Here is a 26143-nt window from a genome sequence, read left to right as displayed (position 1 = left end):
CTGCCCCACAGACTCACATAGCGGTGGGAGCCGTCATACTCGCAGCGCTCGATCTTGTCTAGGGTGGCGTCGGAGAAGTAGAGCTTCTCGGCACGGTGGTCGATGGCCAGGCCGTTGGGGGTGCGGATGTCCTTCTCGATGAGAGTCAGGACATTGGCCCCCGACAGGGCTGCCCGCATGATGCTGGGGTGCTGCTCGTTCCAGTTGGTCCAGAACATCAGGCTGGGGGAAGACAGGGCCACGGGGATCAGGACTCAAAGCTAGGGAGTCCGCCATGGAGGACCCAGGCCGGGGCAAGGAGTCAACCAGAACCTGAGGGTCAGCCAGGGTGGGAACCAGATCCCAGCACAGCAGGCCACCACAGTCCCGGTGCCCAGGAAGGGCCCAGCTGCTGCATAGTCGGTGCGTGTGTATGTGTGCACACGTACTTCTCAGTGTCTGTGAAACGGCCATCTGTGTTTACTGAGAGACAGTGTAGCCAAGTAAGTCAGGCTCTGGGTTCCCATTCTGGCTCCACGACGTACAAGTTAGGAACCTCAGCAAGTGACTTAACTTCTCTGTGCCTCAGTTTCATCCTCCATGAGGTGGGGATAATACTATTACCTGCCTCATAGAGTGGTTTAAGGGTTAAAAGAGTTAATATTCATCTAGTGACAGCTGGTAGATGCCACATGAGTATTTCATATTATAGTAAAACCTTGGTTTGCGAACGTATTTCGTTCCAGAAACATGCTCGTAATCCAAAGCACCCGTATATCAAAGTGAATTTCAAGAACGCTTGGCTCAGTTCTGATCATGTGACATTCATCCCAGCTCTGCTCCTTCCAAGCTCTGACCTTGAACCAGCCTCTCGTTTCTACACCTTGGCCTCCTCTCAGTGAAGGAGGTGGTAAGATCGGGCCTTGCCTGTGCTCCTTTTGGGGGTGGTGAGGCTCCAGAGATGGGCGTGGATGACTTCAGGGCTGGTCAGGCACTACACTAGGTGTTACAGTGTGGTTTTCAGACCACCTGCATTGGATCTTGATTCCTGGGTCCTCTGTCCCAGATATTCTGGGGCCAGGGAACCAGCACTTTCCAGCACTCCCCAGGCAAGCTTCATACACCCTGGAGTTTGAGAATCATCTAGCTACATCTGTTCTCTGGCTGTCTCATAGGACCTCCCCACCCCACCACATGCTTCCATGCCCTCTGCCCTCTGCTTCTCTGGACACAGAGCTGTCTTCTGGCTGGTGGACCTGTCTCCTCAAACCTCTCCAGGTCTCTTCTTAACACCCCCTCCACAGCCTCTCCAGCACATTTGAGCTATGGCCTCCTGCCACTATGCTTCCACTTAGGGAGGGGCTGGCTATCCCCAAGCCACTGGGAGCTCTTGAGGATAAGTCTCTGATTTTAAAGGCACCCATCCTGGGGGAAGGGGTGGGGTTCTGGATGGCTCTTGGAATCAGAATGGGAGTTTGGATGGTGGCATGACGCCATCAAGGATGGTGGCATCTGTCTCTGGCTTCCATAGGAGAAATGGGTATGCCAGGGACAGCTGCTAGAGTCATCCTCCCTGCTTTGTTGGTGCCCAACCAGGGACTTCGATGTCCTCAGGTAGAGCCCAGTTCACTCTGCAGTGGGAAGTGGCTTTCCTTCTACCATGACAAACTGTTATATGTGGAAGAATGACATGTCCTACAACTGAGGATTTCAGGTTTGGTAAAACTACTCCCCAGGAAGTGGCTGGCAGGGAAGGGCAGGAAGAGGGGCTGTCCTGAGGGGCAGACTGTCAGCAGCCAGAACTGGGAGCAACCTGGGAACTGGGGCCAGCTGTAGGGGAGGCTCAGCAGGAGGTCCCTGCCCCTTTCATCACACTGCCCCCCCCAATTCCTCCAAGGCACTCGCTCCTTCTGGCCAGGACAGGGCCTCTCCCAGACAGTTCAGCTCTTTCTCCTGCACCCTGCCCTGGATTTACTTCACCCCTGTCATCCTCCAGACCTCAGCTCAGCTGGGTGTCCTCGAGGACACGTTCCTTGATATCCGGCCCAGGTCAGGTCCTTCTTACACACTCCTAAAGCTCCCTACAGCCTCATGGCTAGCATCAAATATGCCTGGGGCAGAGCCAATGTCCATCTCACCCTCCCCTTGATCCTCAGCACATCGTTGGTTCCCAAAAGCCATTTGCTGAGCCTAGGCTCAGAGCAAAGGAATTTGGTGGGCAGCCATGAAGGAGCTTCTGAAGTCACAAAGCTCCACCATCTCTGGATTGGGGGTGGGAGGCAGGCAGGGGTGCCCAGGAGCATCACCCTTCCACAGAGGTTCCAGGCCCATAAGGGACAGGCCCTGAGGCCAGCCCAAGACAGGTAAAGTTACCAAGGGTCGCAGAGGGCAGATAGGATCTTTGTCATGAGCCAGGTACATGCAGGACAGGGTGAGGCAGGCCAGGGACAGAGGACCCTTGTGCTGGTCTGCGGGGCCAGGCAGGCTGGGCTGGAGCTGGCCTCGAGTGATATCAGGCTAAGGAATCTAGGTTTAGTCGGTACACTCACCATTTCTAAGTAGCTGCTTTTGGGTTTTGTTTGTCCCTTAGTTTCCTAGCAAAGCTTTGGGAAAACATTCCAAGTGCTGCTGAATTCTGAGGAAAACAGTTTTGCTTACGTGTGGGCCAGGATTTCTAAGGGGAGGAGGTGGTTCACTAGAGGCCCACACAGTGGGAGTGGGGGCTGCCCCTACAGGAGAACAGGGCAGGTGGAGACCAGGGGCAAGCACCACCTCTGGGTATTTCCTCCCAGGTTCTCCTGGCTCATGCTCTGGACTCCCTTGCAACCTGAGCCTCGCTTCCAGGGCCCTCCCCAGGCCTGCTCCTGCTCACAAGAGCCCTTTGATCGGGCATGGGGGAGGCTCCTCACAGTCCTTCCCCGCCTACAGCACTCCTTCCTTTGGCTCTTGCTCAAAGCACTGCCCTGTGTCTGGGCTGTCCTTCCCTGGCCTTTCCACTTCTAGGTCCTGTGCCAACCTGCCGCCTCTGTGGGGCCTCTTGGTCATCACCGGTCTCCATGCTTCCCAGCACTATGATTTCTCTCCTCAGCTAGGTCAAAGCTTCCAGGCAATAACTGTTCAGTGAACAGTCTTGGCCTGAAGCTTGGAGTCTCAGAAACACAGAGGACCTACTATGTGCCCTGAACATGGCTTTCTGATGAATGAATCGACTAATCACTGAGCCAGAATTGTCCTTCACAACCCCCCCCCCCCCGCCCCCGATCCTCCCCTTGGTTTAGGCACCTGAAATATTATTGTCCTATTACAGATGAGGAAACTAAAGCTCAGACAGTTCGGACAGCTGGTCTAAGGTCACAGCAAGGAAGTGGCTGATCTCAGGTGAAAGCCAGCCTCTCCTGCTGCTTCACCCCCCACCTGGGGCTGCCCGGAGTGGTTTCTGCCACCCACTCCCTACACCCAGCAGCTCACTTCTGACACTCGTCCAGCACAAAGGCTCGTGGGTGGTCGTCTCCAGACATAGTAATGACCGTCTCACGCTCAAAGGCCCCTGGGCGGGTCTGGTCTACTGTGTGGCGGGTGATGGTGGATGTTGTGTAGCTTGTCCAGTAGAGAGTGTCCCAGCCACGGTGATAGGCCAGGCCCTCCACAGAGCCCACATCTGCAAGGAGACAGGAGTAGTCATAGGTCGGGATGGAGCCAGAGAGCAGAGCCGAAGGGGCAACCGGGGCATGAACTCAGGGGGAAGGCCTGGAGCACCCATTCCTCTGGCATATGGGGGGCTGCAAGGGGATGTGTGGGAGCTGAGGAGCATATGGAGGCACAGGCCTTGGCACCCCAGCCCTCCTGTCCTTCCCTATTTTCTACCCAAATGATCCATGGCCCATCTCCCTGACCCTTCTTCCTGCTTCTCCCCACAGCTGGGTAGAATTGGCTTTATGGATTTTAGCAAATCACATCTGACTTGGGCTGTACCGGGTGGGAGCTTCCTGCTTAACAAGGCCAGAACTGGATTGATTCTCATAGACATCCTAAACTCAGGTTAAAGAATTAAGTGCACAATGGGTAGTGGAACCATAGCCTAAGGGGATTTTAGTGGCCTCTAGCTGTATGTCGCCGTGGTTGCCAGAGGCTGCATTAATAGAAGTACTGTAGCTTAAACAATGGCCTGAAGGGAGGGGACAGTTCTTGCCAGTCTCTCCTGATCAAGTTACAATCACAGGGTGTCTAGTTTAGCTTTGGCCACATTTTTAGACAGGCATGGGGACTGGACTGTGTGGAGCAGGAAATGTCCAGAGGAGGGTCAAAGAACGGATCTATGTTTATCATCGCTGTATACCAGCCACTAGAATAGTGTCTGGCAGGTCTCCGTGGCCAGAATGAATGAATAACTGAACAAACGAGTCAAAGGACCGGGGGGGGGGGGGGGGGGGGCGGGCGGTATCCAGCCTGGAGAAAAGAAAACTGTAAGTGGAACAAAACAGCACTTTTCACAGAGCTGAAGGGCTGTCCTGGGGTGACGGCTCTAGCACCCACTGGTCTCTGTGGGGTGCACATGACACCTGGGCTGAGCTAAGCGTTCATACCTGTGGTTCAGGTGATCCTGTCTCACTATGCAGATGAGAACTCTTGGACAGCACAGGACAAGTGCCTGAAATCCTGTGTCTTGGGTTGAACCCAGCCTTGTCTCTGCAGCCTGTGCTGTGAGCACTGGACACACAAAGGAGGGTTTTGGCTTATTCTGTGCAGCCTGGGGGCAAGCTAGGATCAGAGGAGGAAGCGAGAGGGGGGCCAAGTTTGACTCCAAATGAGGAGAAACTTTCAAGTAAGTATAATGGGTGCAGTGTGATTTGCTGGCTACTTGTCAGGGACATAGTCACAGCTGGGATTCAGATCTGGGGCGGAGCGGGCTGGCTCATGTCTGAGGGCTTTTCTACCCTGAGTCGGTGCTGATCCTCTGCACAGCCCCCTACCCCCCCCCCCCCCCTTCCTGGGCAGATGGGGGTCTGGTCTCACTCTCCACAATGGTGATCCTCCCCGAGCCATCGTCATTGATCCGTTGGATGTTCCCAAAGTGGATGTCGCTGAAGAAGATGCGATTGGGGGTGCCCGGGGAGGTGCCTGCTCGGTAGTCAAAGGCCAGAGCGATGACATTCTTCATGTGCTCAGGATCCTCAAAGGGTTGCACGGGTGCATTGAGGTTGCGCTCATCAGACAGGTGGATGCTCTTGAGGATGGTGCGCTCTGAGTAAAGCAGGTAGCCCGCGTACTCCCGGCACGACGCCCCGTCTTCAGCCAGCATCCCGTGGGCGCAGGCACACGCCCGCTGCCCCCCGCCCCGGTACAGGCACAGCTGCTGGCACCCGCCATTAGCCACTGCACACACGTTGGTACCTGGGGGGAGGGCATGGGAAGGATGGTTATGGAGGGTAGGGCCCACCTTGGGAAAAGGCTCACCGGTGCCTCTGGACTCTCAGCCAAGGTGGACGCTCTGGTTGGTGCACTGCTCTGCCTCAGCAACTCGGCACCCAAACCCATCCTTGAGCTCCTCAGCCCCTTTTCACCCCCCTCAGGTCACTGGAGCCACTGGAAAGTGTCCCTGTGGGTTCGGCGTCTCTCCCGGCCCCTCTCAGTCTGAGAAATCACCCTGTGTGCCTCTCCTGCCTGGCCCAGAGCCCCAGCCTCACCTTTCTGCCGGTCCCGGTTGAAGACTTTGATGTCTTTGAGCTGGACGCCGATGCCTGTTCTCAGGGGCACTGAGTCTGTGGCATTGTCTTTACTCCCACGCTTGATGGAGCCATTGGCGTGAGTCCTAGGGGAAGGGAAGGCCAGGCCGTGAGTGGGGCATCGACAGAGGTCAGGAGGGAGGGAAAGGATGGCCAGCGAGAAGACCGGGGCAGAAGGCCTCACCTGTCACTCCAGTAGATGAAATCCTCAAACACAGACACTGAGAACATGTCCATATTGTTGCTGGACAGAACCACCTCACGGTTCTCGCCCGTCTCCAGGTCGATCCGCTCGATCTTGTCTGTCCGGGCATCACACCAGTATAGCTTCCCATCCTATAGGCCAGAGGCGCGCACCTCACCTCCAGTGCCCAGCACTCCACACCAGCCCCAGTGTCCTGGGCAGCAGGGCATGTCCCACTCACCCCTGCCTCTCGTATCTTTCTCCTCCTTTCTCGATATCCTCCCTGCCCTCTGACCTGCTAATATGCTGACCCTTCTAGACATGCCTTCAGTCCTCACTTCTGAGTGACAGCACACCCTCCCCCCGACCTCTAGGGCAGTAGGAGTCCTACTCTGGGTTGGGAGCTGGGCCAGAAGACCGCAAGACCTATCCTGGGTCCATATCTCCCCACCGAATGGGGGGTTCACCACAGGGAGAGTCTATGGGAAGCAGAATATAGGGTAAGGGGAGCCTCCCCCCACAGCATGGGGTCCAGATATCCCGAGGGCTCCAGGGCCAAGCCTGCATTCAAACCTGATAGTCCACTGAGATGCCATTGGGCCAGCTGATGCTGACATTAACCAGCACAACTCGCTCAGTACCATCTAGCCGAGACCGCTCGATACGTGGATACTGGCCCCACTCAGTCCAGAACAGATACCTGTGGGGTGGAGGAAGCAGAAGTGGGGTGTCAGTCCCCAGACCATGGAGGAGAGAGGGTCTCATAAGTGTGGGCTGTGGAGAATGACCAAGCCAGAACCAAGCCAGGGCTGGGAACTGGACAGCCTGTCCAGCTTCTCACCCCTTCTCTGGGTGGACAGTGATGGCTCGGGGCTTATCCAGACCCTGGGAGATGACCACGTAGCGGAAAGAGCCATTGAGCCTGGCGACCTCGATGACATCAAAGCCTTGGTCTGTCCAGTAGATGTTGCCTGAGGAGGGAGTGAGTGGGGATTAGGGGGTTGGGTGGGAACACATGCACCTGGTCCCCTTCTAGCCCCTAGATCCCTGCTGCTCCCCCATCAGTTCCTGCCTCGTCCTTCTCCTCAGACTCCTGAGATCCCGCTTCTCTCCTCCAGGCCTCCACCCTACCTGGAGGCCCACAGCCCGCCCAGGGCCCTCTCATGGCTCACCTGCGATCCAGTCCACTGCAATGCCCTCCACACGGCCAATGCCATTGGTCACCACATCCTCGCGCCATGTCTGGTCTCGCTTAGCCCGGCTAATGGTACTTAGGCCCATGTCCACCCAGTAAATGGTGTCATTTTCTGGAGATAGAAGAGCCAACGTTGGGATGCCCAACAAGGCAGGGGAAAGGTGGAGGGTCAGAATCAAATGGCAGTGAAAATAGAGGTGAGTGCTGGGGGTGGCGGAGGCAGTGGCACAGGGGTTGGAAGGGAAACTAGAGCAGGGTAGGGGGAGCTGTGGTATCTCCCCCTCCAGCTGTAGTCAGGCTGCCTCTCACTGGGCTCCCAGAGCACACTACCCTCAGAGTAACGTCCCACTCTCTCCCGCCACCAAATCACTCACCAGCATGGAAATCAATGCCGACAGCCAGGGAGGTCCCCGACACTGGGACCAGGGCATCTGATTTATCATTGGGATCCAAGGGGATTCCCCGGATTCCCTCGTGCACAGAGTACAGGAGAAAGGAGCCCACACCTGAAACACAAGGATACTTCAGGCCTGGGTCTCGCTGACACCCTCTTTAAACTTGGGCTCTGTCACTCTGAGTATCTTCTTCCAGACATCATGCCTCCCCCTTCAACACACAGATAAACACACCTGAGCCTGAGGCCTGCAGCTTGGGCTGGGAGGTCACCTGGCTGGTGGGGGTGGGGGTGGGAAAGGAGAGCAGCTCTGGGGAACCACCTGCAAGACTACTATCCCCCACTAGAGGGCAGAAGAGACCTGGACTTCTCTCCCCAAAAGGGGCCCTGCAGTTCAACTTCACTCCATACAACCCAGCACCCCCAAAAGCTGTTAGGAAGAACCTGGGGAGTTTCAGGCAAGGCAATGGAACCAGATGACTCCTAAATGGAGACTTCCACCTGAGTTTCCTCTTTGTCCTCCCCAGTCTGGTCTGTGCCACACACTCTCAAACACCTAAGACTCAATATCCTTGACATCTCATTCCTGAGCCTTAATTCTGTTTTCCCATTTCTTCTGAGGTGCCACTATCCACGTGAGCCAGAACCCTCCACTGCCTCTGCCCCATGATACACTGTGTCCCCAGATGAATCCCCCAGGGGGCTCTGGTTTCTCAGGCTCCTTGAAAAAAAGGATTCATAGTCAAGGGAGTTTGGGGAAACCCCAAACATTAGTCTCCTCTTGAAAAATCCTCAGTGCAGATGAACATACTCAAGACTCTGAGAAGTTCTGCAGCAAAAAACACTTAAACTTTGTTCAACCCAGTGTTTCTTTCTGTAACATCTACCCACATCAAAGAGGGAGGTTCCCAGGAGCGCACTTTGGAAGTGCTGTCCTGGGGCAAACTCATAAATCAGTCAGCAAGTTCTTGTGAAATGTCTCTGAATCTCATCCCTTCTCTTAAACCCAGCCGCTAAGCCCCATCTCTTAACACTGGGCTCACTCTAATAGCCTCCTAACTGGTCTAACTGCCTCGGTTTCTCCCTCCCCCACCCAGCCGGCTCTCTGCCGCCAGGTTAATCTGCCCCAAACACCACTTTCCAGGCACTCCTGGCTGAGAACCCACAGGAGGCCCGCCCTACCTCACAGCATCACCTCTGACACCCCCCACAGTCTGCCCACCACTCAGGCTTGGCGCCTCAGGGCCTCTGCACATATCCTTGAATTGCTCTGGACCCAGTGCCTAACTTATTGTCCCTTCCCCTTTGATCCATGCACTTAAATCCTACTTGTCCTATAAAACCCAGCTCACAGCACATCTTTTCCATGAAGCTGGCCCTGGCGCTGCCTGCTGACATCTATTTCTCTAAAATCCTACTGCAGACACTGGAGGGGTCAGAGCTGGAGACTTGGGCCATGGTGGGGGGCAAGATGGCGATGGGGCACTGACCCTCGCAGGCCTGCTGGCCACTCCGGAGGCTGTAGCCGGCCGTGCACATACAGGAGCGGGTCGACTCCGATGTGGGCAGGCAGAGCTGGGAGCAGTCACCGTTGTTGACACTGCAGGGGTTGGTGCCCTCATGGTCTGGGGTGGGTAGGAGGCACAGAGAAAGGGTTAGGTAGACCTTCTCAGGACCTTAGTGTCGGGCTTGCACTGCTTAGGGAAAGGATAATCACCGCCTTCACCCTGGACCTTGTGGGGGTCACCACCCAATCCACACTCAGGTCTTTTGTCCTCCCAGGCCCTGGCTCTTGTGACCAGGGTGGCTGTAAGCTCATATGGTACCTCTGTGATGATGAGAAAGAGGAGACCCTCTGGGTGGTGAGTGGAGTCTGACCCGTGTTCACTCCCATTCACTTCCTTGCCCAGGGATTCCTACAGCTGCTCATGGCCACAGCCCTCACCCCTCTCTAGCCCACCCCCTGCCCAGGGCCCTGGCCCCCTGCCTCACCCAGCTGGATGCTCTCGTCGTAGACCTTCATGTGCATCACCAGGGTGGTGCTATTCCGCAGGACCACGGATTCTGAGCCATCAGCCTTATTGCACGTGCCCATCTTCTCTGACACCTGATCTGCCCACCACAGCTTGTCCCCTGGGGAGGCAGGAGGGGATGAGACCCTGGGGAGGGCCCCACCCCCAGGCCAACCCAGCCCAGCCTCTCTGATCCTGTCCCTACCCCCACCCAGCAGCCTCACCCATGATGGCCAGGGCAGTGGCCTTGCCCAGCTGGCTCCGCATGGCATCGATGACCTCTAGGCCACTCCCGTCCAGGTTGCAGCGGCTGATGGTGTGGTTCCCAGAGCTGATCCAGTAGAGTTTGCTTTCAGGGAAGTCGATAGCCAGGCCTAGAAGAGGGGGGCGTCACTGCCACCAGAAAGTCTGGCACTCAGACTGGGGGCTGAGGGATGTGTGGTTTTGGAGGAGGAGGGTGACGACAAGCGCTAAGCTGGGAGTTCAGGAGACAGAGGGGTAATTGCGGGACCCTGAGGATCTCCTGGGTGGGGAATTAGGAAAGAGTGGTAGCGTAGGAAGGACAAGCCATACCCACAGGGCCCTTCTGGCCACTGAAGAGCAGGGTACGGTTGCTGCCATCCATGTTGGCCATGCTGATGTTGTCCCCATCGGTCCAATAGAGCTTCCTGGGAGGGTGGCAGGAAGGTAAAGTCAGACTCCTCTTTTCCTCCCGCCCCACACCCCACGCTCCCCAACCTTGGGCCCTGGACTGACCCACGCAAGGGGTGGACAACCAGGCCATGGGGCTGCTCCAGGCCCTGCACCACCGCATTCTTGAAGGAGCCGTCCAGCCGGGCCACGTTGATCTGCTTCTTGTTGCTGTCGTAGCTTGTCCAGAACAGGTTTCGGGACACCCAGTCCACAGCCAGCCCATGGGCATTTGGCAAGTCTGGGGGGCACAGTGGGGAGTTGGAGATTGGGTGTTTGCAGGGCATAGGTCGGGAGACTGTAGGAAGTGGGGGGCTGGTCTGGTTTTGGGGGGAATCAGGGTTGGGAAACCAGGGTTGGGGCATTGAGAAGGGAGAGGATTTGGAAAAGGAATATCAGGACCAAGGGGACCAGGGATGGGAGCAAGGGCTCGGTGGCGGGGTGGGGGTGGGGGGGCCACACCCACTGCAGGGGTCCAGGGCAAGGGCAGCACCTGCAGAGACGACAGTCTCCACGCCTGTGCCATTGATGAAGGCCCGTTTGATGGCCTGTGTTCGCACATCGGACCAGTAGACGCGCTGCTCGCGGGCATCATAGTCCAGCACCGTGACGTTGTCAATATCGGGCACCGTGAAAGAGATGATGTAGTTGTAGTAGGGGGCATCCAGGTCCACCCCTCGGATCTCCATCTGACGTGCGTACAGCAGGAACTTCTTAAACTCTGTGGGGCATGTGGCAGGTGACTGAGGGCAGCCCCTTACCTTCATGCTTCTCACCCACCCAGATTAGGGTCCCTCCCTCTTCTGGTTCCTTCCATCTGCTGATGGTCATTGGCTATCCGGAAGTGCCCCCATCGGGCTCCCTGTCTGAGTTCACACACCTTCTTACAGCCATTGTGTCTGGAACTTGTCCCATCAGGCCCCTCCCAGCTGGGATGCTCTATCTTTTTCAACGTTTATTTATTTTTGGGACAGAGAGAGACAGAGCATGAACGGGGGAGGGGCAGAGCGAGAGGGAGACACAGAATCGGAAACAGGCTCCAGGCTCTGAGCCATCAACCCAGAGCCTGACGCGGGGCTCGAACTCCCGGACCGCGAGATCGTGACCTGGCTGAAGTCGGACGCTTAACCGACTGCACCACCCAGGCGCCCCTGGGATGCTCTATCTTCACTTACAACTGGGAGCCTGGGTACCTGACACCTTCCCCTTCAGCCTCAGTTTACCACTGGCTCTTGAGGGAGGGGCCTCCTACCATAGCACGTGGTGTTGTCCTTGTGGAGCTTCATGAGGTGGGGGCAGGCGCAGGAGACAGTCCGGTTGTAGTTGATGAGACACAGGTGGGAGCAGGGGCCTCGGCCCCCATTAGCCTCACAAGGATTAGGAGCTACGGGTGGGGGAGGGGAGAATGGAAAATATGCTGTGAGTCGCTGGCCCCTGCCTGGCCTCTCTCACCTCGACCGCCCCCTCTTCACCTACTCTCACACGCCCTGTTCCAGCATCACCTGCCACCAGACTCTCCAGTCAGCAGACTGGCCCATCCCCGCCATCCCTCATGCTCTCACGGCCCCCTCTTCTCCTAAGGCCTTCTAAAGAGGCTGCTGGCCCCTTACCCATGGGCTGCCGGGAGGGGTGGTACACCTGCAGATCAAAGGGCTGGGTATTGGTCCTCTGTACCACGGTGACATTGTGGCCGGTCCACTTGTTGGCCTTGGCCAGCGTGTTTGTCCGCCAGTCCGTCCAATACACCTCCCCCCCATACAGCGTCACTGCAAACGGGTGCGATAGGAACTCGTGTCCCCGAAGCACCTCCATGTGGCCGGAGCCGTCGTAACGGGCTGAGTAAATGGCATCTGACCTGAGAGCGTGGTCGGGGCAGAGTGAGGATGATGGTGGGGGCCATGCCCTGGCCCATCGCCCCCCCCAGTTCTAGCACACTGGAGCAGTCCTTCCTCCCAGGCCTTGCTGGCCAGGGAAGGCAAACAGAACAACATGGAGTGAGAATCAGAGTGGTTTGAGGTCTAGGATCCCAGGTCTCGGATCCCGATTCCGACGCCCTGAATCTCTTGGCTCACTTCTCCATAGGGCCACAGTTAGCACACAGGGGCTTTTTTTTTGGTGAGGTTGGAAGAAGGTACCCACTCTGAGCAGACCAGTTAGAAGTTTGCCCTTCCCCTGGGTGGACGAAGTCCCCTAGCAGAGCACACAGGTTTGTGAGTGAGGACAGGAGGTTGCATTTTAGCCTGGCCCGCACCGGGGCCAGGCAGTCCTGGATGGGGTGACAGCCCTGCTTCTACCCTCTTCTCCCCACATCCATCCTCTCCCCTCTCCCCAACCCTCAGTCCTCTTACTGGGCCCAGCCCTTGGCCGCCCCAGTTCTGACTCCAGCTGCCTCAGGCGTTTTCACCACCCTTATCGCTGGTGAGCCCTGGGACCCCCAACCCCACCCTGTCCTGGGGGGAGGGGAAAGATGGAGGCGTCTGGGGGTGTGGTGGGGGGCAATGACCTGGCATCGATCCAGAGGATGCGCTTCTCCAGGTAGTCCACCGTGAGCCCGTTGGGCCAGCCGCCCGAACCTGTCTCCCGGTGGATGGTGCGTCGCCCGGCCCCACTCATGGAGGCGGCCTCGATGCGGGGCAGGCTGGCATCCCAGTCTGTCCAAAACAGGATCCTGGGAAATGGGGAGTGAGTCAGGGGGGGCCAAGGTCAAGGGCCTGGGGCGGGGCTATTATAGGATCTTTGGTAAAGGGCAGAGGGGGTGAATAGCGTTTGAAGAGATAGGTGTCCCTGACCCGGCTGAATAAGGCTTCAGAGGAGACCACGGGGCCAGAATAGGGCTGAGCAGGGTTCTCACCCATCCCGTGGATCCAGCGCGATTGCCCTTGGGTGCTCAATGTCACCAGCCAGGAGGGTGGTCCGAAGGGTCCCATCCAGCTTGGCCACTTCAATCTGGTCCAAGTTACTCTCCACCCAGTAGATGTTGCCTGCAATCCAGTCTACAGCCAGACCCTCAGGGGTGGCCAGGCCGTACTGAATCACCACCTCGAAACTAGTCAGGGCTGGTGAAGAGAAGGTCATGGGAGTGAAATCACAGTATAGTAGGACCACCCTCAACCTTGACACCTCTGCCAATACCTCTGATGCACCCTGGATACAACTGGGGTTCACAGACCCCCTACTCTCCTCACCCAGGCCCCCTGCCCCTCCAAGAGGTCAAATAACGAGAGAAAAGGCCTAGCTTCCAGAACCCTGAGGAAGGGAAGGTCACAGCTTTCTTCTGCTTGCAGCTCTCTGAAGGGCTAACCCATGGGAGGAGGTCAGAGCAGAGGGTGGAGGCTTTGGGGGACAGATGCAGAATCAATATGAGGACAGAACTTTCTAGAAGTCACTTCAAAGACTGTCTTAAAGATTTTTCCCTGGAGATATCTATCTATATCTATATCTATATCTATCTATATCTCTGTGTATATCATGTATAATTATATATACACATATAGATATAGATATAAAATTATTTTCATAGTGTGAACATTATTACAATCTACTTAGCCATTCCTTTGTTGATGAACATTTAGGATGGTTCCAAGTTTTGTCTATAACAAACAATACAAACTCCTTTAGTAAAATGTGCTTCTTTCAAGTCTTTGCTCAGATGTCACCTTCTCAGAAGGCCTTCCTTGACCACCCCATTTAAAATGCCGACCCTCCATTCTCCCTACTCACCCCCTTTCCTCCTTTCTCTATATCCACACTGCTAGCCCCTTCTGTTATATTCCACGTTGTACTCATTTGTTTATATCTGATATCTCCTCTGGCATGTAAGCTCCCTGAGGACAGACATTTTGGCCTGTTTTGATCACTGCTGTCTTCCCAGGTCCAGGTGTATATGGCAGATGCTCAATATGTGTGGAAAGATGTCTGTGATGGGTCAGGCTGCCTTTGGATCAAAGGCATGATTCAGGTACCCCATTCCTAAATGGCTTTTTCCTTTAAGCCTGCAGTTCTAGGATTTGGGGAGCTCCAGACCATTCCAAAGAAAGGCTGATCATTTTGTTAATTATCAGGCTGGCAGCTTTGCTGACGATAATTACGGGGCGTCAGGAACTGAGACCCACAGCAAAATCTAACCCAATTAACGAGAGTGTGGGGGATGGGGGAGCTAGGGGCCTCTGCTTCAGGGTGGCCTGGATCTGGGCCTGTGGCTCCGAGTGCCCAAGTGCCCCTTCTCTCTGAAGAGCACCCCGCATTAGTCCTGGGCCAGCAGGAGGGGGCTGTCACCTCCATTGTCCAGCAGCTTCCCGCGGTAGATCTTGTCCTCCACCACATCAGTCCAGTAGAGGGCGCTCTGGCTGAGGTGGAAGTCCAGGGCGATGGTGTTGCGCAGACCGGGCACCAGAACGCTGTAGTCCCCTTTGTGAAGGTCGATGCGCCGGATCTCATGGCGGTTGGAGAAGATGATGAATGGCTTGAAGGGATCTGGGGAGGAGCGTGACAGGGGTCAGCACGAGGCTTGCTGCCTCAGAGCCGCCCTGTCCAAGAGCAGGCAGGGCAGGGTCTCTGTTGGCCCTGGGCCTGGTCATGGAGGGAAACCACAGCCTTTGGCATCCGGCAGCCCAAACCCAGCCAACTGAAGCTCAGGGGCCTGCCTCAGCCTGCCCAGCCTTCCCGGCCACCTTTCACCCGTGGTTCACCTAGGCTGCGGCAGCTCTCGCCGTCCGGCTCCAGCACCCAGCCCTCGTAGCAGGAGCACTTCACGCTGAACTTGTTCTGGTCACACTTCTGGCTGCACTTGAGGTGCTTGGCACAGTAGCTCTGGATCTGGCAGGTGTGGTTGTCGGGCCCCAGCTCCATGCCCAGAGGGCACGAACACACAATGCCTTCGCCAGGTGCCACCGAGCAGTTGTGGCTGCAGCCTCCGTTATTCAGAGAGCACTGGTCTGTGGTGTGGGCAACAGGGGACAGGATCAGGGTCAGGATCCAGGAGGAGGCAGGACGACGGCCTGGCTGGGTCTCAAGTCCTGGGCAGCCCAGACAGAGCCCTGGCACCCTGCCCATAGCATCTTTCTTTTCCATTGCCGGCCAAGCCTCTGTCCCCACGCTTCCTCAGGACCAGGATTGGGACCCCAGCACCCACCACGGGGGCCACCCTTCTCCTTTCCCTGAGGAACACCCTCACATCACGGATGCATCTAGTCTCTATTTTCCGGTCTCTTCTTGAGCCCGTGGTGGGGGGCCCCAGCTTTCTGCCTCTCTCTGGGGGTTGCCCTTTTTTCCTCGATCTCTTCTGATTTGAGTGTGATTAGGGTGGGGTGTGGTAGGGAATGTCCTGCCAGGTTCTCTGACACACCCTGAGATCTGCCAGCCCTGACTGATGACCTGTCAGCAGTTCTCGGGCCGGTCCCAGCCTGCCTCCTCCCCCACTCCTCCCCCCTGCAACAGATGCTCTGCCTGGCGTGGAGGAGACAGGCTGCTCTGCTCTGCTCCCCTCCCTGACCCCTATTTCTTTTGATCCTTGAATGCACAGCCTCCTCGCCCCACCTTCTCTCTCTACGGGCACTATCTGTCCTTGGGAACCCAGTTAAATAGCTGCCTCCTCTGGAAAGCCTGCCCCGACCACCTCAACACTCAACCCTGGTGTCTTCATCTTTAAAAGCAGCTCTGTGCTGTTCTCTGGTGGGTGTGAGTGAGGGTCTGTGACTGCAGGAAGGGGGTGCACTGCACTGTCTCCACAACACCTTAGGACCTCGGACCAGTTACTTAACCTCTCTGCCTCAGTTTTCTCCTCTGTCAGATGGAGATGATAACACTGTCCGCCTCACAGGGCTGTTGTATGGATTAAATGCGATAATAGTGTGGTGTGCTCAGCCCGGCCTCTTGCCGAGGCCAGTCTGAAACCAGTAAGGGTTGCTGGTAACTTCTTGGGGTGCTGCTTGCTCTTTCCCAGTCTGAGACCACTCCCCGATGAACTTGCCCCGTTCCACCTGTCCTCGAGACTCCTTACCCAGCCACCCTCCCCACTCCTCTCCTGGGGCCTTTGCTAGGCCTAATCCTCACCGCAGAGCTCTCCCTCGTCTGAGCCGTCTCCACAGTCGTCGTTGCCATCACACAGTTTGTCGGGGGGCAGGCAGACTGAGGTGTTGTTGGCGCAGGGGTGTGAGGGCGGCCTGCAGGCCAGGGACTCACAGTTCTCTTCATCCGAGTTATCTTCACAGTCACTGTCGCCATCACACACCCAAGCTTTGCTGATGCATCGAGCTGCGGGGTGAGTATAGTATGAGGGCAGGCCCAGGCGGGAGGGCTCTCCGTGCCTTTCTTCTCAGACCCGATGGGTTTCTCTAATAGGGTCGTGATTGTAATGCCTTGGGGTCCACTAGGAACCTTGGAGGCCTTTTCTGTCAGATTCACAGAGGCAGCAAAGAAAGCAAGAATCTGCAGAGGGTGCTGTAGCTCAACTCTGGTGAGGGTTTTGGTTTCCAGGGCCTTTAGTGCAGGCCCTGGCCCCTTACGAAGCTTCCCCCATGCATCATGCACAAGCTTTTTCTGTGTGGCCCTTTGCCTCACCATGTCCCCACCCCCAGCCCCCGCAGCATAGCGCTGTCTCCCTCGCCACTCCCTTGCCACTGCCTCTCAATATGGTCTCCTCCTGTCCATGTTGCCCCAGTCAGGCTCCTGCCCCTCCTTTTTACCGGAGTCCTTGCAGCCAAACTTGACATTGGGGTCACAGACGTGGGTCACTCCCTCACAGCTCTTCTCATCACTGGAGTCCATGCAGTCAGTGTCTCCATCACAGCGCCAGCGCAACGGAATGCACAGACCATCCAGTCGGCACTGGAACTCATCATTGTGGCAGCCACCGGGAGGCCGTGTGGCTGCAGGGGGACAGAGGGAGGGCGGGGGGGTAGGGGCTCCACGTCAGCCATTCCCGTGTCTGCCTTTCCAATCCCCCTCCTGTTCTGCCCAGTCCAGAGCTATGAGCCAAGGCAGGGATGGAGAGTTCTCTGAGTCCTGCCGACACTTCTCAGAAGCTAACTTGGAGTCAGGAATGTCACACCTCCCAGGACCCCAGCAATCAGCTCGTCTGTAATCTCTCTATTTTACACACCAGTGCTCTATTGGATAAGCAGTTTGCTGGGCCAGAACTCAAAGGCCCCCCATCTTGGCCCAGCCTCCATTTTACCCATTCACTCCATAAACACCTCTTGAGTGCCTCATGTGTGCCAGGCACTGTTCCAGGTGCCAGTGTGAGCGAGCCCGTCTTTACCCTCATGGAGCTGAAGTTCTAGCAGGGAAGAGACAGTGAAGACATGACACAGAAATCCAGAATGTTACTGCAGGGAGTGTTCCATGCCATGGAGACGAAGCTGGGTCAAGGCTAGCGAGGGATGACAATGCTACTGGGTAAGATGGTCAAGGAAGGCCTCTGAGCAGATGTTTGAACAGAGGCTTGGATGACATCAGCCGTGAGAATACCGGGAGGTGCAGCCTGGCAGAGGGAACAGCGAGTGCGAAGTCTCTGAGATGGGACCACGCAGGGCATGTTTGCAAAATGCCCGAGGCATATTTGAGACTGCATAGCTGGAGTAGAGTGAAGGAGGAAATGAGTGGTAGGAACACAGGTCAGAGAGGTGGTGGGAGCCCTGCAGGCCATGGAGTGGGGCTTGGCATTGATTCAAGTGTAGAAGGAGCCAGTGCAGGCTCGAGGGCAGGGCTGGGGTGTGATCTGACTCATGTTCTGCAGGATCACTCCGGCTGCAGCACTGAGATCTGACTCAGGAGGCCGGAAAGGAACAGGAACAGCACCCGGAGGCATAGGTGACTGTGCAGGAGCCTCACCTTGTTCTCACGCTGCCGCCCGCTCCTTCCACCCGCCCCGCCATGAATGTGGTCAGTGCTCTTGTCTTGTGCCTGCATTTCAGCACTGGCCTTTCTTGGGGCTGGTTTTCCTTCCTTGGGGCCGGTTTTCCTTCCTTGGGGCCCCTGAACCTCCTTCTCATCGAATCTCCTTCTAGGATTATCCTCTGAAAGCACCTCCTACATCATTTTTTTCAGGGTATTTTTTATTTATTTTATGTTTTTTTTTATTTGAGAGAGAGAGAGTGAGGAGGCAGGGGAGAGGGGCAGAGGAAGAGAGAGAGAGAGCGAGGGAATCCCAAGCAGGCTCCACACTCAGCTCAGAGCCTGACATAGGGCTCCATTCCACGACCCTGGGATCATGACCTGAGCCGAAATCAAAAGTTGGATGCTCAACCCACTGAGCCACCCAGGCGCCCCAGCACCTCCTATATCTTACCACCTTCCAGCTTCAAAGTCCTTCAAAGACCCCAGTGCCTGACTTTCAACTGCTGATATAATCCACCCCCTTTGGACACAGCCTCGTTCCCCATTGGCCCCTCCAGTCTGAGGGCCCCCCTCCCCCAAGCAGAGGCAAAAGTGCTCAGTTTCACCGTCTAAATCTTACTACTGTGTTCTCCACCCCTAGCGCCCCCCTTCTGAGGACCCTCCCTCATGTCCATTTGGCCACAGTCGAATCCCTCATCAGGGTCCAATGCAGACCCCGCCTCTTCCTCAATGGCCCCAGACCACTGCAGCTACCACCACAGTTAACAGTCACTACCAATCAGGACATGTCTGCTCCCGCATGCCAGGCCCCCACACATCTCCTCTCATTTCATAGGGGAGGAAGCCAAGTCTCAGAGGAAATAACTTGTCCAAGTTCACCCAGCTTGTGAGTGAGGGGCAGAGTGCTTCTCCACCACACCACAAGCCTCCAGAAGCTCCCTTCTCAGAATCCCAAGGCACTATTACCTGTCCCACTCACCCAGCCCTTCTGAGATGGCCCTTGAGACTCAGTGACTGTTTCCTGGGCCTCAGGTGACCCTCCCTGCCCTCTCTCTCAGTTCTGGGTCCAGAGTGGGTATGCGTGCCGTCAGTACTGGTCTAACTGTGTACACCTTCACTCTGTAAGGCAGAGGTTGCAAACTGGAGGTCCAGGGGCTAGATGAGGCCTGCTGAAAGATTTTGACCTACAGTATTTTTAAAACCTTTGAAGTCCATTGTCAGTTGTTATGGGTTGATTTGTGTTCCCTAAAAAAGATGCTGATGTCCTAACTCATAGTACCTGTGAATGTGATCTTCTTTGGAAATAGATCTTTAAAAAAAAGAGAGAGAGAGAGAGAGAGAGAGAGAGAGAGAGAGAGAGAATCAGTGGGGCAGGGGGAGAGAGAGAATCTTAAGCAGGTTCCACACTGTGCGGGGCTCAATCCCACAACCCTGGGATCATGACCTCAGCTAAAATCAAGAGTTGGATGCTCAACCAACTGAGCCACTCAGGAGCCCCTGGAAATAGGTCTTTGCAAATGGTCGAGTTAAGATGAGGTCATTAGGGTGAGACATCATCCAATATGACTGTGTCCTTACATAAAGAGGAAATCTGGACACAGAGATAGGCAGGCACACACACACGGGGAGATCACCATGTAAAGATGAAGGCAGAGATTGGGGTGAAGCATATACAAGCCAGGGAATGCCAAAGGTTGCCTGTAAACACCAAGAGCTAGGAGCGAGGCCTCCCTCAATCCTGCCAATATTTTGGACTTGGGTTTCCAGCCTCTAGGACTGAGATGAGAAATTTCTATTGTTTAAGCCACTCAGTTTGTGGAACTTTGTTGTGGCCACAAATAGGAAACAAATACAGCAGGGCTTAAAAATGGGTAGATTTAGGGAGGGGGACAAAACAGAAGAGACTCATGAACATGGAGAACAAACCGAAGGTTACTGGAGGGGTTGTGCGAGGGGGGATGTGCTAAATGGGTAAGGGGCACTAAGGAGTCTACTCCTGAAATCACTGTTGCACTAGATGCTAACTACTTTGGATGTAAATTTTAAAAAATAAAAAATAAAACTTAAAAAAATGTGGAAAGTTAAAAAAAAATGGGTAGATTCCATGTAAAAATCTGCATTTATGACTTCTCTTATAGCCAGGGCAACCCTGGGTCTGCAATCTTCCATGGAAACAATCAGCCAGAGCTGAGAAACAAATCTTCCTTGAGAGGGTCTGTGCCTTCCAGTAGACTCGGCCCCCACTGCCCCCTAGCTGGGTCCTGGAGGTTTGGGCACTGAGGACCCTCACGGGGCCAACCCCTCTCTTCTTTGGTCCCCACTGTGCTCATTCATCCTTACAGCCCCACCCCCACCCCCGAATATCCCTTTTTCAAGCTACCAGCTCTCGAGCACAGGCTGTGTGCTGAGTGCTTTTTGTGCATGATCTCACTGAACCCCCACATCAGTGCTGTGATGTGGGTGCTATTATTATCCCCACTTTGCAGATGAAACTCACAGAGGCCCACAGAGATGAAGCAATTTGCTCAAGGCCACCCAGATAGTAAGTTGCAGAGCTGGAGCTCAAACCCAAGGCCACCCAACTGCAAAGCCCGTAATCTTAACAGTGTGTGACAAAGGTTTGTTGACAATGTCTCTCTCCCGCACGACAGGCACCTCCTGAGGATAAGAGCCATGTCTGGGTTATCTCTGGTTCCCAGATGGCTGCAGCACAGAACGGGGAGGATGGAGGGACAGAGGGATGGCTAAGTGACTGGCGTGTGATGGTCTCACCCCGCCTGCTGGCCCCCAGGCACCCACCCTGGTTGGTGCAGTTGGCGTGTGTCTCGTCGCTGTAGTCCCCGCAGTCGTTGTCACCGTCACAGGTCCAGTGCTCGGGGATGCAGCGCCCGCTGTTGCACTTGAACTGAGTGCTGGAGCAGGAGTGGCTGCAGCCGGCCTCATCACTGTTATCCCCACAGTCATTGTCTAAGGGGGGAGGCAACAAGGGGAGAGGCAAGGAGGAGGTCAGCAAGCTGCCTTCTCTGTGACCCCAGCTTGGGGCCCCCACGCCCCCCTCCCGTTCCCACCCTCAGCCCGCCCCACCCCCCCACTGAGAAAATAACAAACAGAAAAGACACAGAAACTGCATAGACTGCAGCATGCACCATGGCCCACGCAGGGGGCGGGGAGAGGAGGGGTGGGCTCCGGGAGGGCCCTTCCCTGAGTCTCGGAGGATGGCGGGTGGGGGACTGGACGCGTTCCTTTCCCTTTCTCATTTTGGCAGGGTGTGGGAACAGGGGTCTGCTTGCTTTGGGGGAAAGGCAGGGATTCCTCTGGCTTGGGAGGGCGAAAGGTGGGTGGCGTGGAGGTGAGGCTGCCCTGCTGGGGAGGGAAGGGCCCGATGAGGCCCGCCCTGAGCTTGGCCACTGCTGCGCCCCATGCTGCGGCCGCCCGACTCACAAGGGGTACTGCCTGCAGCTGGGAAGGCTCGGGGGCCACTCCTGGAAGGCATCTGAGGGTGACTGAATGAACATCCTGCTTTCTAGGCCTTGTGGGTGAGGGGCTACTGGACTTCCCTCCACATTTTCGGGACACCTGAGAAGGTTGGGGTACAGCTTTCCCCCTTGGGTGTGTTCCTGCCTCTTTTCCATCTGGAGTTGATTCTCTCTTCTCTCCCTCTGTGTCTTGGGCTTTTTGTCCCCACCACTCTGTCATCTCCTCTCTTCTGTCCCCTCTGCTTCTTTCCCTTCCACTGTCTTTCTCTGTTGCCTCCTCTCTCCCTTCTCTCTTTCCCTTCACGTCCTAGGAACTCTGGAGAGGGGAGCTGCCTAGGGGTTCTGAGAGGCGGCCCGAGGCCAGCTGGGACTCTGGGGTGATGGTGCATGTGCTTCTATGCACTGACCGGCAGGCTCAGGACAGGTCTTTTCGTCAGAGCCGTCCCCACAATCCTTCTCTGAAACACAGAAACCGCCAGGGCAACCATTGGCACACGAGACACAGCAAAGATGAGGGGCAACGTGGTGTTGACCCAATACATGCTCTCACACACCAGCCAGGGCTGGAGCCTCCGGTGCAACACGTCACAACACACAGACACAACCAGAGCCCCGAGACGGCACACACATGACGATGCACTGGCCCCCGTGGCTCAGGGCTGACATCACCTGGTCCGTGGCTGACCGCCAGGTGGGCTTCCGAGCCTGAAGGCGGAGCCTGGAGGGTGCACCAAGGACCCCAGGAGATGGGGTTTGCGGGGAGAAGGGAGTTGGGCACTGGGCTCTCCTTGCTCTGCCCCTCTAGCCTTTCTCACTCATTTCTCCCTGGCCCCCAAGCCTCTGCCCGAGAAAGGGCAGCTCGGGCCCTGTCTGGGGAGGAATGGTACTGACAGGTGGCAGGGAGGGTCTCCTCTCTGTCCACACTAGTTCCCCCATGGCACTTCTGGCCTGTCCTCCTTTCTCCTAGCCAACCCAGTGGGGCTTTAGTGGATTGGCGGGAGGCCCCAGCTTGATTCTAAAACCCCTTTACCTCCCACCCAGGGCGTGGCTGTGGCTTTTAGCTTTCCTAGGAATCAGGGCAGGTTAAAGGGGGCAAGCTCTTACCATTATCACATCTCCAGTTGATGTTGATGCATCTGCCATTGTTGCAGGTAAACTGAGTCAGGGGGAAGCAGGTGGGATAGGCTGTCAGGGAGAAAGAACAGCTGAGTAGGGCCCTCAAGATCATACAGCATCATGGCACCTGGCAGGTGGGTGCGGGGTCCCTCCTGGAACCAGCAGCTGTAGCCCGGTCAGACAGGGATGGGAAAGCTACGTGGCAGGGCTTCGGCCTGAAGCTCTGCTCATTCTTCCCCATCCCTCTGAGCATCCCTTTTTCAAACTTCTAGTTACCCACCACTGACCCCGTGCTGAGTGCTCTTCCTGCATCATCTCACTGAATCCCCACATCAGCACAGTGATGTGGGTGCTCTTATTATCCTCATTTTGCGGACAAAACTCACACAGGCTTCAGAGATGAAGGCGCTTGCTCAAGACCACCCAGGGACTAAGGTTCAGGGGCCCTTCAGCCCCCCACCCCACCCCAGGGCACATTCGACGGGCTCCCTGTTCCCCATGCCAGCCCAGCCTCCCTGCTGTCCCTCTTACCACATGAAGCAGACTCGTCAGAACGGTCCCCACAGTCATCATCCAGATCACACGTCCAGGAGATGGGGATGCAGCGGCCACTGGCACAGGAGAACTGGTTGGGTGGGCAGGTGCGAGCTGGGGACAGGGATGGGCGCGGGTGTTCATAGTCTTGCCCTCCTTTCTTAATTTCCTGTTCTTTCCTCCTGTCCTCTGCCTATCAGGAAGTCTTCCCAAGGGTCTCAATGTCATTTCTCTGAGAGAAGTTTAAAGCCACATATGTGGTCTGACCCCCGCATCTGCTTCACCCCATCTCTCACGGGGTCTCTGGTATCCTCCAAGGAGAAGATCCACCCTGACTTGCTTCTGTCTCCAATCTGGAGCTGTGATCTGTCCCCGCCTTCCCCACCCACCCCGGTTCAGTCCTCCCAGCCAATCCCATTCTCCTCGGGAAGGGGAGAGCACTCCTTTCCTCCTGCTCAGCGTCCCGTCCCGTCCTCTCTGCCTCAATACCCCATGCTTCTTTCTTTCCTGAGGCCACTCTGGCTGCCCCTCCCCACCCCGGCCTCCCTGCCTGAGGGGTGCCCAGTGCAGCCTACTCCGACCCCACACCTGAACAAGTGGCATTGGACTCGTCTTCACTGTTCCCACAGTCGTTGTCCCCGTCACAGAGCCAGCGGTTGGGGATGCACCGGTTGTTCTCGCACTTGAACCTGTCCGAGGGGCAGGTGTGCTGATCTGGGGAGTGAGGAGTTCAGGGGTCAGTGAGAGGGGCAGGGCCCAGCTCTCTCCACATGCTGCCCTGCAGTTGTTGGAGAGGGGCGGGAGACTCACGGCAGAGGGCTGGGGCCTCGTCACTGTTGTCCAGGCAGTCGTTGTCCCCGTCACACTTCCAGCGCTCCTGGATGCAGCGGCTGTTGGCGCAGGCGAACTCGCCTGGCTGGCACTGGGGTGGGGGCACGTAGGATGGGTTCGCTGTGGGCACCACAGGGGTGTGGGGGGAAAGTCAGACGCAGGTCATGGGACAGGTGCTCAGCTCTCTGTACTACGTTTGCCTGTTGTATTATTTTAAATAATATGCAGACAGTAATCTTTCCTAGGGCGTGATTCTTCACAAACAAATAATCTGGATGGAAACCGCAGCTCTTTCTCAAGCCACAAGGGTGATGTTTACTTGAACACTTTCAGTACTGCAGTATGGCCCGAGAAGAAGCAGCTTCCAAGAGAGCCTAGAGCCCCCCACCCCTTACTTTTGTCCCTCCTGAGAAGACCACTTCTCACCAGCTTCCTGTCATCTCCACAAACTGCTCCTTGGAAGCTACCCCTGGGGCTCCCAGAGCCCTGTCGTGGTGCCTGGACTTTTTCCTTCACAGATGCATGAACTCTACCAGCCGGAGTGAAAACAGGTCCCAGAACTCTGCAGGCTCCACCCTTCCACCCTCATCACTGCCACCTCACCACCCCCCCCCCACCCCCCCCCAACCCCGTCTACCTTGAGCACTCAGCAGTAAAATCACTTTGTGCTTTGTCTGCATTTGCGTCGGTAACATGGAGAAGCCCAGCGCTCCCAGGTCGGCTCCTGTCCCTGCACCCTAAGCTCTGCTTGCAGCCTTTCTGACCTGTCCAACTCTCATCCCGGCTCTAATCCCTGAAGCTTCTGTGCGTCCCGTGGGTGCCTATTTTCTCTCCTGTGGCCCTAGACCACTGGGCCTTGGCATGTGTTGTCTTGCTCCGTGCAATTGCTTCGAGACTGTTCTGCTCCCCTTTCTAAAAAATCAGCTCTGATTTCCATGTTATTAGACTACACCAACCCCTACTTCTATGGGCCTTCAAGCCACTTCCTGTCATCCTTAAGGGTTTTTAGCTGATGGCTCAGTGTCACTTTTCCTCCAATCTCTCCTGCTTTAATTCTTGGTGATTTCAACATCCGTGCGGATCCTTCCATTACCCTGGCCACTCAGTTCCCCTCTCTGTCAATGCTCTTGCCCTCCACCTGGCCTTAGTCACTCATTCTTAGCTGTCCATTAAGGCCCCACTGACCCATTTTCATTTCTGGGATTCTATCTTAAGGAAACCATCCAATATGGGAAGGCAGGAAGATATGGGAAATAGCAAAGCAAGTGATTTAAAAAAAAAAAAAAAAAAAAAAAAAAAAAAAACAGGGTCTGGGTCAGACTTCCTGGATTCAAATCCCTGTTATAACTTTGGGCCTCATTTTCTTCATCTGTGAAATGGGGATATTATTGGGGATAATAAAAATACTTTCCCTACATGAATATTTTAAGGAGTAAACAAGTTGCTGCATGGGAAGTGCTTAAAATCACATCTTGGCACCTGATCTGTGCTCAATAAATGAATGTTAGCTGTGATTATAACAAAGACAGAAACAACTTAAACGTCCTATGGTAGAGAAATGGTTGAGAAAGTTACGGAACGTTTACTAATGAAATATATTTCAGCCATTAAAAATTCTGCTTACGTATCTATGACCTACTGTCAAGTGACAAAAGCAGAAAACTAAGGAGCATGTGTAACCTGGCTCGTTTAAATAAAGGGAAACGTGGGGCACCTGGGTGGCTCAGTCGGTTAAGCGTCCGACTTCAGCTCAGGTCATGATCTCACAGTCTGTGAGTTCGAGCCCCGCATCAGGCTCTGTGCTGACAGCTCAGAGCCTGGAGCCTGTTTTGGATTCTGTGTCTCCCTCTCTCTCTGACCCTCCCCCGTTCATGCTCTCTCTCTCTCTGTCTCAGAAATAAATAAATGTTAAAAATTTTTTTTTAAATAAATAAATAAATAAATAAAGGGAAACATGTAGAGACATGTTTGGGAGGGTGTCCCCCCAAATGGTAAGAGTGACATCCATGTCACATGGTATTTGGGTGACTTGTACTTTCTCCTATGTTTTTCTATACTGTTTGTTTATTTATTTTTTACAATGAGCATGACCTACTTTTCTTTAAAAAGAAGCTGTTTAAAATAATGCAACAATAACACAGAAAATGCTGTGACACATATGAGCCCCAAAGGG

At 55.4% G+C, this 26143-nt stretch overlaps 1 protein-coding gene across 2 annotated transcripts in view; it reads right to left on the bottom strand.

The window, feature by feature from the left end:
* The window catches only part of LRP1 (LDL receptor related protein 1), an 81481-nt gene that overhangs the window by 21439 nt on the left and 33899 nt on the right, over positions 1-26143 (bottom strand). Inside the window, exons 16-44 of one of the 2 annotated variants that reach the window (XM_047868134.1) lie at positions 23950-24090; positions 23728-23853; positions 23137-23253; positions 22594-22674; positions 21897-21947; positions 20813-20980; positions 16861-17043; positions 16229-16429; positions 14866-15111; positions 14453-14650; positions 13029-13233; positions 12681-12845; positions 11788-12032; positions 11430-11561; positions 10671-10898; positions 10244-10418; positions 10061-10155; positions 9712-9861; positions 9468-9608; positions 8966-9100; positions 7456-7587; positions 7059-7193; positions 6728-6857; positions 6460-6586; positions 5887-6038; positions 5664-5788; positions 4993-5370; positions 3448-3637; positions 18-222 (exon numbers count right to left, since the gene is read on the bottom strand). In XM_047868134.1, the coding sequence (XP_047724090.1) occupies positions 18-222; positions 3448-3637; positions 4993-5370; positions 5664-5788; positions 5887-6038; positions 6460-6586; positions 6728-6857; positions 7059-7193; positions 7456-7587; positions 8966-9100; positions 9468-9608; positions 9712-9861; positions 10061-10155; positions 10244-10418; positions 10671-10898; positions 11430-11561; positions 11788-12032; positions 12681-12845; positions 13029-13233; positions 14453-14650; positions 14866-15111; positions 16229-16429; positions 16861-17043; positions 20813-20980; positions 21897-21947; positions 22594-22674; positions 23137-23253; positions 23728-23853; positions 23950-24090 (4757 nt within the window). The remainder of the gene's footprint in view (positions 1-17; positions 223-3447; positions 3638-4992; positions 5371-5663; positions 5789-5886; positions 6039-6459; positions 6587-6727; positions 6858-7058; positions 7194-7455; positions 7588-8965; positions 9101-9467; positions 9609-9711; positions 9862-10060; positions 10156-10243; positions 10419-10670; positions 10899-11429; positions 11562-11787; positions 12033-12680; positions 12846-13028; positions 13234-14452; positions 14651-14865; positions 15112-16228; positions 16430-16860; positions 17044-20812; positions 20981-21896; positions 21948-22593; positions 22675-23136; positions 23254-23727; positions 23854-23949; positions 24091-26143) is intronic. The other variant, XM_047868135.1, reaches the window with a different exon arrangement.

The sequence above is a fragment of the Prionailurus viverrinus genome, chromosome B4 (assembly GCF_022837055.1).
Source record: "Prionailurus viverrinus isolate Anna chromosome B4, UM_Priviv_1.0, whole genome shotgun sequence".
NCBI classification, from domain to species: domain Eukaryota; kingdom Metazoa; phylum Chordata; class Mammalia; order Carnivora; family Felidae; genus Prionailurus; species Prionailurus viverrinus.
This window is presented reverse-complemented; position numbering and strand designations above follow the sequence as displayed.